The sequence below is a fragment of the Humulus lupulus genome, chromosome 7 (assembly GCF_963169125.1).
Source record: "Humulus lupulus chromosome 7, drHumLupu1.1, whole genome shotgun sequence".
NCBI lineage: Eukaryota > Viridiplantae > Streptophyta > Magnoliopsida > Rosales > Cannabaceae > Humulus > Humulus lupulus.
This window is the reverse complement of record NC_084799.1, coordinates 77,867,073-77,879,646: the sequence shown is the minus strand read 5'-3', so window position 1 is coordinate 77,879,646 and position 12,574 is coordinate 77,867,073. Positions and strand designations below refer to the sequence as shown.

Genomic DNA, 12,574 nt, shown 5'->3' with positions numbered 1-12,574 from the left:
CTCTCTTCACCTCTTCCAACATTGAGACTTTACATAGCAAATCATTCTCTTCAACTGTGACTTTCAAACTAAACGATTGATCCAACTTAGACTCAATAAAAGGATGATTCGAATTAAAGAGTCTAATAAAGAACTCATTGAACATTTTCCCCATATCAACCCTTTTTCCTTAAAATGACCATTTCTATCCTTGACTCCCTCATAAGGTTCCTCCTTCTTCTAATGATAGTAGAAGCATGGAAAAATTATGTGTTTCGATCCCTTTTTACTAACAATGTTTCTCTTGATCTCTGTCTCCATATCATCTCTTGCCTGAGCCACATTTCATTAAGTTCTAGATACAACCTTGCTTCTTCTTCGAGTAAATCTTTATCATATTGTTGTTTCTGCACCCACTCCAACCTTTTTTCAATCAATTCTATTTTGTTCTCAAGCATTCCAAACGTATCCTTACACCATCTTTTGAGATTCTTCTTTGTGGCTTCTAATTTCTTGCAAATGTCTAACGGGTTGCCTCGGAAAGAATTTTCCAGCCAAGCAGTTTTAATCACAACTATCCTCTCTGGTCCATGCTTCACAAAATCTAAACGGACGACTACCTCTCAGCTTGTCCATATTAGAATAAAAAATAATAAGCCCATGATCAAATGCAGTAATGGGAAGGTTTCTAACTCCCACTTCTGGCCAGCAAGCGATCCACCCTTCCGAAGTAAGAACTATATCCAATATTTCTCTAATTAGTCCCCCATCAAATCTCTTGTTTTTCCATGTAAGCTTGCATCTATCCTACCCGTGTCCTCTAGGAATTCTCGTAGGATCTTTGTGTCTCTTTGGGATAATCGGTTTCCACCCATCTTCTCATGATCTTGAAGCATCACATTTAGGTCTCCCACAATGACCCAACAGTTATCACAGTCAAGCACTCTATTCTTCAATCTGTTCCAAAAGCTTTGTTTTTGATCCTCATAGGGACTCCTGTAAGTAGCGAAGAGAGTCCAAAACACATTCACTTTATCATCCCATATTAATGTCTCAAAAATACCATTAGAAGCTTCTACCAAATGAAGCCCCACATCATTGTTCCAAAGGAAGCGAAAGCCCCCAGCTAGCCCAATAACATCCAGAAATCCGCCTCTGTCAAAACCCAAACACTTGCATAACCTCTTCATTTCTTCAACATTCACTCTTGTTTCCATCAAGAACAACCTGTTAGGTTTATGTCTCCTTATCCAAGCTTTAACAACTTGTATCGCTGGGGCCCTGACTAAACCCCAACAATTTCATGCTAGGACCTTCATTTAGACGGAGGGGGCATGATAAGGGTTGTATCCTCGCCCATCTGAAATTGTGGATCCATTGTGACTTCCACCTCCACACATATTTTTGTGATATCATCTTCCTTTGAGCTTCCTTCCTGTGAATTAAAAGGAATTGGATAATCATTACGTTTTTTTTGTAAGACCTACGGATCTGGTTCATGAGGTCGTGCATTTCTTGGCTCTCTTCCCTTAAACTTTTGAGCAACTTCCTTTTTCTCCTCTCCCTGAGCTGAACGGTGTGTTAACGTTCGGTTGATCAAAGTTTGGGAGGCCTACTTCAGAGGCCTTCCTGAACTCATCTTCATGTGGACCTGGTCCAATAATAGGGGTAATACAAAGGTGGACTTTCCTTTTCCTTGGCCCACTGCTATTGTGAATTCTTTGGGACAACTCCTTTGGATCATGAAAGATAGTACTTCATGCCTCAAATTTGTCAACCTCAACTGGCCCCGTCATTTTCTCCACAAGCTTGTCCATTTTTACATCATTGGACCAAGGAAGTCTATTTAGCTCTGGGTAATCATGTGGTATTCTAGACTTACATAGCTTAACATGTGGAATCTCTAGCATTTGATTGATTGTAGGTCCAATGTTATCCATAGAACTCCTGATAACTCCTTCATCATTCGGCTCTTTCCCTAGTTGTGCAATAGGGCGCCCCTTGACCTACCTTGTCCTATCCTTGCAAGGGTTTTGGCTCTCATAAATGGCAAAATTTTCCTTAGGCGTGCTCTTCCCTTGCTCCTTAGTACGCTGCTCTTTCCTTTCTGAGTGGCTAATCTTTGTAATTTCTGTTCCTTTCGCCCTATTGTCGGTAGTCATTCCATTTGAATTATTGCCGGAATCCAATGCTCGCAGTGGTCTTTCCACCACCCTTCTCTACGCTAGAATCCGGGTATCAAAGCAATTCTTCATAAGCACATCCACTTTCAACCAAGGTTCATATATTGGCACCGCATTACCAATATGAGGATATACATAAGCCTTTGCACGAGTGCATCTTTTGCTATTGTGTGAAATGAGACCACATTATAACAAAAAGTAGGCATCTTGTTATATTTAAATTAGGGCTGTGCAAAAAAATTTGCAACCCGCCCAAACCAACCCAAAAAAACCGACAAAAAATGCAACCTGAAAAATCCGTCCTTCATTTCAAACCGCTCAATCACTATATTGGCGCGGGTTGAAATTTTTGGCAACCCGTCCAATGTAACCCGACCCGCCCAATTAAGAATTTGTCTACTTATTTTAATTTTATATTTATTTAATTATTAATTATACATATATAAAACTAAATTCAAATTATTATTTTTTATAAAAAAATCATATATTTTAAAGTAACAATTATTTTAGTTATAAATATAAACTAAAAAAAATAGAGAAAATAATAAAAATATTGATGAAAAATGATTTTTTTTAGAAAAAAAAAAATTAAAAAAAAGTTTCGGCTGTTAACCCGCCCAAACTGCCCAAACCGATGGCCGGGTTGAACTTCAATTTTTTTTTAATTTGATGGATTACGGGTTGAAAAGTACCAACCCGAGTATAAGTTTGGGTTTGTAAAAAATCTACCCAACCCGCCCAAACCCACCAATGAACACCCCTAATTTAAATTGAATCCACTCCTTTCTTTCCCCTTGCAATATTAAAAAAGAATCCTGCTGGAATCGGATGAGTGATCAACATATCGACTTTGACCTTAAGAAATACCCGTCTAAAATTCTCCATTCTATCATACTCTTCTTTGTGGCTTCGATTTACATATCGACCATTGCTGGGTTTGGTCCATATAATTAGATCTCTAAAATGATCTCCATGGCCATGGCTTTGTCCTTAACTCATATTTGCATTTCTTTCTATCCCTTTCGCCTTTATTCTCTCTCTCTCTGTCTCTTTTTCTTAGTTCAATCTATATGACATAAAGTATTTAGTGAGAAAAGTACCCAGTTAAAATAGTAGAAGAAATCCAATGAAATATGCCTTAACATCTCAAATTTGAAATTATTCCCACTTTATATATATATAAGAATAAACGTACGAAAATACTCCAAAAAAAAAAAACACAAACAATCAAGAAAAGTTTTAAGTAGTACTTTTGGCCTTTCTCATTCTAGAAACACTAAGCCAAATGGCGTTTCTCATTCTCCATATAATGGTTAGCATCCTAAATATTACTTTTTGAAGATGACATAGCTAAAATATATACTAATGCCAGTACTATAATACTTTTGATCTACCGAATAAAAAAAATTGGTGTGGATGCTCTCCATATAGAATAATGTTTTTTTTACTGAAAGGATTAGATTAATGAGCATTTCAGCTACTAGTCTAACTTTTGCATTTTATTTTGTAATTGTAATAATACAATAAACGACAAATATTTGGATAAAGAGAAATGGAAGACAGTAGGAAAGAAAGTTCAATAAAAGGATGCCATGTAACGCCAAAATGTTTAATGCATGCTTATCATAAACTCCATCATATATTTTTATGACCAAAACCCAATAATTTCTTTTTTGACCAACAAAACCCAATAATTATAAACAATATTAATATTTTTCTTTTAATCTAATCTAATCTAATACATCATTATATTTGATTGAAATAAAACTCTCTTTGCTGTTTGAAAATGACCCTCCACTACCACGTTCCTTCCTTCATTATATAATATTTATGTGTGTATATATGTAATTCTCTCTCTTCTGTATATATATGTATGTACATACATATATAAATAATCTAATTGGAATCTTCACCAGTTGTAATCATCTTTGTGCAGATAAGATTGGTGGTTGAGTCATTTTCTTTTTTTCTTTTCCTTTGAAGATTACAGGTAATCGAAGCTATTGAGTTTTGTTTGATATAATTCTAATAAACTCACATGATTTAATTGTTATTCTGTTTTTTCATTATATGCTTTATGGGTCTTCAATATATATCTTCTTTTGCCTTTCTGATCCATCATAGTCTAATTTAGCTTCGTTTGTTTAGTTCTGGGTTCAGGTACTTTGGCTTAATGTCTCTCGTAATTTTGATTTTTTTGCCTCAGAAATCAATTGGGTTGTTTTTATTTGGTTTGGAGGGTCTAATTTGTTGTTGGGTCTCTCTTGTTCTTTTGATTTGGGACCAGATTATCATGTTTTTACGATCTTCGTGTGGTTTTAAATTCTGGGTTTGTATCTATAATTCTCAACCCAATCATCTGATGCAACCAAGTTTGACTTTTTCTTTTGGTCTGTCAGAAGAAAAGTTTGTTCTTTAATTTTTTCGTCCTTATTTATGTATAAAAATTGCTATGCACAAACTTACATATTCTTATCTGAAAGAATTAGATTAATGGATTATTGTAGCATTTTCGTTCCGTCTTGTATGACTGAAATTTGACTAGGCTATTTTATCTTTCATCGTTTGATGTAAAATTATTGCTTTATTGTTTACTTTTGTAGCGCTTATGGATCTAATTGTTTGATTAAGAATAGACTTTAAAGACCATACCATGTGTTCTATTTTCATGAATTTCAAAGGTTTCTAGATGAAGTTGTTAAGCCGTGGAAATTCTTGAACAAAATGAGATTTATATTCATTAACAAATCAACCAAGAAAAGAAAACAAAAAAATTGGGGGGTTTATAAAGTCTAAAGTGGTGTTAGATGTCTTAGCTTCTAAATCTTAGTTCTCTATGTCCATGAATTAGTGGGTTTTCGTTTGTTTAACTAGTTTCCTTCTGTTTGATGTAGATTCAAAGGTGTTGGATTGATTTTTAATGCTATAGAGCATTTTTCGGTTTACATTTCACTGCATAAAAATGGGGTCTGAAGGGCCTCCGGCAGTAACAATTCATGTGACAGGGTTCAAGAAATTCCATGGAGTTCCAGAGAACCCAACAGAGACAATTGTCACTGGTATCAAAGAGTACTTGAAGAAGAATGGTTTTCCCAAAGGTCTAATTCTTGGGAGCTGCAGCATTCTTGAGACTGCAGGACAAGGTGCACTCGATTCCCTAAACAAGACCTTGCAATCTTCAATCAGTGCTAAGGATTCCGAATCTTCGAATTCGGGGAGAGTTATTTGGGTTAGTTTTCGCTTATAGGAATTACTTAGTTTGGTTGTTCTTGGTTTTTCCTGAATGTCATTTGTTTCCCTTTATTTTTCCATAGTTTGAAAATACAAAATATTAGCTAGTATAGTTTTGGTGAAATCATTATATTTCTTTGGTAATCAAAATAGCTAGTCACCAGAGCATATGTAATGGCTTTTGGCTGTTATTTCTTTCTATATAAGAAAGGTATTTTTTTTTACTTGCTGCAGTCATTGCAACTTAAATTAAGAATGCTTAGTTTATGAATTGTTGTTAAACAACTTACACTCTTGATTTAATGTCTTTTTTTTTTTTTTTTTGTGGAGGGGGGAGCAGAATCCGAGGATGCTAAATGTTATCTTATCAGATGTTTTAATATTTCTTTCCATAAAATTCATGATTTGCTTTTCTTTTTTTGTTTTCATTTGAATGAAGAAGCATTGTTGCACAAATAAAAAATGCTTTTTGTACATGTAGAATACTGATAATAAGAATTTACTTTCACTGTAGAATTCTGTTTTGGTATCAGAATAAATTTTGAAAAATGTGTTTCTTGGTATCATTGCACATGTTCTTTAGGTGCACTTTGGAGTTAACAGTGGTGCAACAAGGTTTGCTATTGAGCATCAAGCTGTCAATGAAGCTACTTTCCGTTGTCCTGACGAGATGGGTTGGAAACCTCAGGTTAGATATAGATCCTGAGTGCTTTTCTTTTTCTGGTTTGAGATTTTATACTCTTCTCACTTATATTTAGTTGTTTTGCAGAAAGTGCCGATAATTCCCTTAGATGGTGGAATTTCAAACAAACGAGAGGTATTCTAGAATCTAGAACGTACTCATAGTTAACATGGTGCAGATTTTTAAGTACAAATGTGCTTGATTATTATGAATTTTTCATCAGTGACTTGTGTTATTAATTTTTCATCAGTGACTTGTGTTATTGCATCTTAAGACGCTTTTCGGTCCAACTTTTACAGACTTCTCTTCCAGTTGAGGAGGTAACCAATGCCTTGGTAACTAAGGGTTACGAGGTGATGACTTCAGATGACGCTGGGCGTTTTGTATGCAACTACGTTTACTATCATTCGCTCTGGTTTTCTGAGCAGAACAAAACGAAATCACTGTTTGTGCATGTCCCACTCTTCTCCACTATCGACGAGGAGACCCAGATGCGATTTGCTGCTTCTTTGTTAGAGGTACTTGCTACTTTATACTAGTAGTATCCTGATATCGTCCAACTGCTCATACTTGGTTGCATGAACACTTCCATGTTTGTAAAAAGGTGGATGGATATGCTTGTTAATGTTAATTGATATGCTTTAAAAATCAATAAACTGTGTATTTCAAGGGAAAAGAAAATGTGTCCACGAAACTTGCATATAATGCATTTTTCGTAAATGTTATAAAATGGTTTTCGGCAACTTGCCGAGTTTGCTAAGGTTTAGGCTTATCTCTATTTTATTTGTCTGTGAATGACTAACCAGGCAGCAGCACACTTTGTTATTCTCTTCTCCGTTTGCGTAGTGCCTTTTGTGAATAAAAAGATCAAGGTCTCACTTTCACTTATGCGTTAAGTCATTAATTTTGTTTCTCACCAATTTATTATGTGGTTTGCATAATAAAACTCTTCTTCTTCTTCTTTGTGTTCTTTGTCCCAAGTAACGTTCTTCCCTCCAAGGTGTTCTTCATATAAGTGTTACCTTCACTGTCTACCGTGCTCAAAATTCTACTTTAAATAGTTATATATGTATTACATACAAGAAAAAGCAATTAACCAATGGAAATAATGTTACTTAATCTCTGAAATGTAACAAAATGATGAGCAGTTGATATCATCATTATCCTCACATGTTAAAGGTCACTTTAGAAACAGAGCGTGACCCACCTTGCCTTGCCATGTTTTTTATTCTATGTAACAACTTTATAGTAAGCTGGGCACAATCGGTGGAAGTGTGATGTTTGAACCGCATTCATAAGAGTTGTTCTTGCCAAGTTTCCAAACGACAGTGGGTTGGGAAGTTTTGTGCGTAAAACGACACTATCAAGTGTTGTCATGGGTCATCAGTCTTACCATTTTAGCTAAAAACCAAGTATTCGACGTTTATAAATTATATAGAGATGACGAATAAAAAGATAAAGCACTGCATCAAAAGCATCACTTCTTTCAATCATTAATGGCATAAAATCACCAGTTTTTTCACTTTTCCTGTCCCATATCATTAATGGTAGGAAATAATTGAATGAAAACCAGATCTTGCGGTTTATAAAGTCGTTCTAAAAATTCAATTGTGGTATATAGTATAAAATATTCGCAAGAACATATAATCTAATATAAAATCGAAATGTAACTTCCTTTTAACATAAACTCTCTTCTGTCTTGAATGTTGAGACTACTAACACGAATACCAAACTACAAGTATATATTAATTTTATTTTACATATTTGCTTGTGTTATCATTTCATAAAACACAACTGTTAGATTTTTATGTTGCCTTTTCTTTTTTCAAGTTCCTCACGAGTAGGATTTGATTCTTAATAAATATTGCTATGTTTGGTAGAGATGAGATAAAAGTTAACTACGAGAGAAATGAGAAATTGGATAAAGGCAATGATGGAAACATGACTTGTTTCGTATGTGAGATAAAAGAAGAAGATAAAAATGTCAGGATCTTCTTAAAATGGAAATAAATTTTTACTAAATTAATGAGAGTTTATTACTAAAATACTAAATCTACACTATTGCTTGCCAAAATTAAAACAATATTATAGGGGTAAATTAGTAATTTTTAAATTTTTTTTTTCTTTTTATCTTAACCAAAGCTACTTTTTAGAAATAAGAATTAAGAAAAATAGAATTTTACACTGTTTATATTTTTTTTACTGACACATGTGTTCATCGTTTTTTAATTACACTTTTATGGACTAATCTTGCAACCTCTGGTTCCGCATCTTCGTCCTTAGCTCCAGTTCAGCTCCCAAATCACTACCCATCTTCATCTTCTTCTGCGCCGGAGGCTTCGCTTTTCCTAAGTCCCGATACCTTTGTATACGACGTCTTTTGTCTGTTGTCCAGCACATCATTTTCACCTGCATAGAGCCATAACCCACCTAAACTCTCGTCAACAGCAGACTTAGCGATGACGGAGATTTCGTGACCAGCAGCCAATTGTTACAGAACGGAGCGCCGAGATCAATCCAAAAGCCTCTGAACTTGTTGTTGAGGTCAATGAACATGTTGCAGAAAGACCAAGATTTGTGAACATGTCACCGAGATAGCGGCTCCACTGTTAACAACGAACAAGATTTCAACTAGACGAGGAGAAGACTTCCAGGCAGTGGTGAGTGCGAGGGATATGTGTAATGTGTTATGGAAAGAGTCGACTGGTTCCCATAATTTGCATTATTATCTCTGCAACTATGGCATCAACTCCCTTACCAACTTTTTTGTTGGCCATACCTACCGTCACCATTTCTCTAGCGTGATCGACACTTTTTCATTTTGGTTCATGTCAATCTTCTTCTTCTACATATATATGTATATATATACTAGGTAGAAACAACGTGCAATGCACATTTTTTTAGTTTTAAAATTATAAACATTGTCTATAATTTTAATAAAAACTAGTTCATTGTTTTTTAAATATATATATATATATAAATATATAATAGAACGAATTATAATTCTATAATATATATAAATATTTATATCAATAATCTCTACATATATGACATCTAAGCATAACGTTGACTTAGATATATATTTACATGGTTACATGACATATATATAAAATACAATAATATTTAAAAATAAATTAATAATAGAAATAAAATAAGAATAGAAAAAGTCATAGTGTATACAGTAGTATACATGCATAAATTATTTTTAGTTTCTAATATATCTCACAATGTCTTTTGATGAAGAAAAAGAGCTCAAATCACTTTATAAAAAATAAACTATCACACAAATTTATAAGATAAAAAATTGTTATGTATGTCTCTATTATTTTTAGATAAATATGGTTTAATTATTTAAATTATTATAAAATATCTTAAAAATATCCTATTTCAATTTTTTTTAAGTTTATATTTGTTCTAGTTTTTGAATTTGTCAGTAACAACAAAAGATTATATATTATATGTTTAATATAATTTTAATTAAAAAAAATTAAAGTTATAAAATATATGGTTTTATTATTTTTAAATAATTATCATTGTAAAATATCTCAAAAATATCTTATTATAATTTGTTTAATTATTCATTTATTTAATTTTATTTGAGTTTAAGTCATGTTTACAATCTACCATTAAATATAACTATATTATGTTAAATATAAGAATATTCCGTTAAAGTTAACGGAAAAAATAAATAAAAAACTGTTAAAACTCAGAATTTATGTTGTCTACACACTTTTTATATAGAAGAGATATACTAGATACAAGTAACGTGTAATGCACATTTCCTTAGTTTTATTTATAGAATTTATTAATTATTTTTATTAAATTTATATTAATGTCATATAAATTTCAAATAAATATCCTATTTTAATTAAATAATTATTTATTTTTGTTTAAGTTTATGTTTGTTCTAGTTTTTTAATTTGGTAGTGACAAGAAAAAATATATATTATATGTTTAATGTAATATTAAATATTATACATAGATTTTAAATATAAGTTTCTTGCTAGTTTTTTTTTAAAGTAATTTGTTGCTAATTGATAGTAGATTATATTATATCTTTAATATGATATTATTCCAATAAGTGAGTTTAAGTTTAATTAAATTTTATTTAAGCTATAAAATGTATGATTTTATAATTTTTAAATAATTATCATTGTAAAATATCTAAAAAAATATTCTATTTTAATTTGTTTAATTATTTATTTATTTTATTTATTATTTTTAAATAATTATCATTGTAAAATATCTTATTTTAATTTTTTAATTATTTATTTTATTTTATTTTATTTAAGTTTAAGTGATGTTACAATTTACCTTTAAATATAAGAATATTCGGTTAAAATTAACATTAAAAAAAATAAAAACCGTTAAAACAAAAAAAATTCGTTATCTACACACTTTTTATATAGAAGATATATATATATATATATAAAATTTTATGCGTGTATATGTTTTATTTTTAGGGTTCCTTGGCAAAATAGCCTCTTTTTATAGTGCAATTTGCACTTTGGCCTAGTTTCAATAGTTTTTAGCTAAATAACATCTTTTATTAATGAATTTTTTGTATTACCCATTTTACCCTTAAAATAAAATAATAATAAATTAAAACAAAAACCCTAAAAACTATCGTCTTCTTCCTCTCACCCATCCACCCACTCTCATCCCACCGCCACCACCACCACCACCAGCGACCACTGTCCCTTGTCGCCGCCACCGCTGGCGAACACTGCTCATCATTAGCTGCCACCGTCTCTCCACAAATCCGGCCACCACCCATTCAAAAGGTTGGTTTATATTTTTATGAAAAATGAGCTTTTTGATTTTTTTTTTTTTGTATATTTAAAATGCAAAATGATTGTTTTAGTATATTGAAAGTATAAGTAAGGATTTAGGTTTATTTCTGGAGTTTTATGGAGGTTAAAGCTTGAAAATTTGAAAATTTTAATAGTGGTTTTGGTCATATTCGAGATAGAGAAACCCATAATTTTTTGACAAGGAGTCTGATATTTTAGACCAAATGTCTAAATTTCAGACCAATAGTCATATTTTTTCAACCACTTGTCTAAATTTTAGACCATCTGTTGAATTTAGACAAGTAGTCTAATTTTTAGATAGATTGTCGTATATTTTCAACCACTTGTCGAATTTTTAGACGGGTTGTCGAATTATCAGACAAGTTGTCTAATTTTTAGACAGGTTGTCGAATTTCTAGATTTGCAACTTGATTTTCATTTTTTTTATATAACTTTTCAATCAAAGTAATACCAATAATTTATATTAGTTTATTGTATTTTTTTCAGATGTAATTAAAAAATATTGTAATATTATGTGAGGATTGTGGAAAAAGAATGAAGACTCATGGAAATTGATTTCAAATGGCTCACGATCAAGATCAAGTTTGGTACAAACTAACCTAACTTATGAGGAGTTAGTTGAAAACATTTATGAAGTTACAGAAATCGATCGCAACCTCTTCGATATAAAATTAACTTACAAGATAACGACAATGGTGGAGATTGAACCAATTGCAATAAAAAATAGTACAGACATTGTTATTTTATTTACCTGGCAATTGCAAGATAAGGACAATGATCGTAACATTCTTGTACATGTCGAGAGTTTGTCATTGATAAGATTCCATGTGCTCACGGCGTCGCTGCGACAATGTAGTGTGGAGTAGATGTATATAGCCTATGCTCAAATACACGACTGAATTTTGGAGGATGGCTTATGCAGAATCTATTTACCCTTTACCACCTGAAATAGAACGACATCTTCCAAAAGAGGTTAAGTCTCAAGTTGTTATCAAACCAGTGAAGTTAATTCCCCCAAGGAGACCAAAGAATAAACAAATTCCTTCGAGATGAGAGTTTCCAAAGGAGAAGACTAATTCTGCATTTGAATCGTCATCAAAGAAAGTAAAGGGTAAGGTTTCTGATGTTGATGGGGGAAAAAAGCAACGGAAGTGTTCCAATTATGGATGTTATGGACACAACGAAACCACATGCAAGAAATTATTATTTTTGGATTTATTTTGGACTTGGTTTGATATGTAATGTTTTGATAATATTGTGTGATTTCATATTTTGGACTTGATTTGATATGTAATGTTTTAACTAGGTTGTCTAAATATTGAAAATGGTTGTTGATAGTTTTAGACTGCATATCAAAAATTTTTACTGGTGGTCGAAAATTTTAGATAGATTGTCGAAACATAACACAACTTGTCGAAATATACAAACAAGCCGTAATTTTTTTTAGATAAGTTGTTGAATTGTAAGACAAGTCGATATATATAGACAGGTGATCGAAAATGTTTAGACAAGTTGTCGAAACTCACAACTAATTGTCAGAAAGGTATAATTAAGATCCAATTCAATATGATAAAGTGTTGTTCTAATACTATGAAGATAATCATTATATCAGTACCTCAATAGCATATCTACCACCCAATCATTGATCATCATAGTAGTTTTATTGAAATATGTATCACTCATTC

General features: G+C 32.0%; 2 protein-coding genes and 1 long non-coding RNA gene across 5 annotated transcripts; 2 read left to right on the top strand and 1 right to left on the bottom strand.

Moving 5' to 3' along the window:
• Positions 1 to 245: 245 nt before the first annotated feature.
• Positions 246 to 1,196, bottom strand: LOC133791875 (uncharacterized). Its single transcript, XM_062229783.1, has 2 exons — positions 791 to 1,196; positions 246 to 595 (listed from the first exon to the last, which is right to left on the bottom strand). The coding sequence occupies exons 1-2, from the start codon at positions 1,194 to 1,196 to the stop codon at positions 246 to 248; spliced, it is 756 nt and encodes a 251-aa protein (XP_062085767.1).
• A 2,746-nt stretch (positions 1,197 to 3,942) lies between these two features.
• On the top strand, positions 3,943 to 6,959 carry LOC133788339 (uncharacterized). 3 transcript variants are annotated; one of them, XM_062225795.1, is made up of 5 exons: positions 3,943 to 4,152; positions 5,057 to 5,391; positions 5,977 to 6,081; positions 6,152 to 6,210; positions 6,375 to 6,662. In XM_062225795.1, the coding sequence occupies exons 2-4, from the start codon at positions 5,125 to 5,127 to the stop codon at positions 6,173 to 6,175; spliced, it is 396 nt and encodes a 131-aa protein (XP_062081779.1). In that variant the 5' UTR covers positions 3,943 to 4,152; positions 5,057 to 5,124; the 3' UTR covers positions 6,176 to 6,210; positions 6,375 to 6,662. The 3 variants fall into 3 exon arrangements, with proteins under 3 accessions (XP_062081779.1, XP_062081777.1, XP_062081778.1); XM_062225793.1 differs by having other exon boundaries at positions 3,953 to 4,152; positions 6,163 to 6,210; positions 6,375 to 6,959; XM_062225794.1 differs by lacking the exon at positions 3,943 to 4,152 and adding an exon at positions 4,179 to 4,322 and having other exon boundaries at positions 6,163 to 6,210; positions 6,375 to 6,959.
• A 3,542-nt stretch (positions 6,960 to 10,501) lies between these two features.
• Positions 10,502 to 12,232, top strand: LOC133789738 (uncharacterized). Its single transcript, XR_009873677.1, has 2 exons — positions 10,502 to 10,859; positions 11,376 to 12,232. It is a non-coding gene; the product is annotated as an uncharacterized LOC133789738 (long non-coding RNA).
• The last annotated feature ends 342 nt before the right edge of the window (positions 12,233 to 12,574 follow it).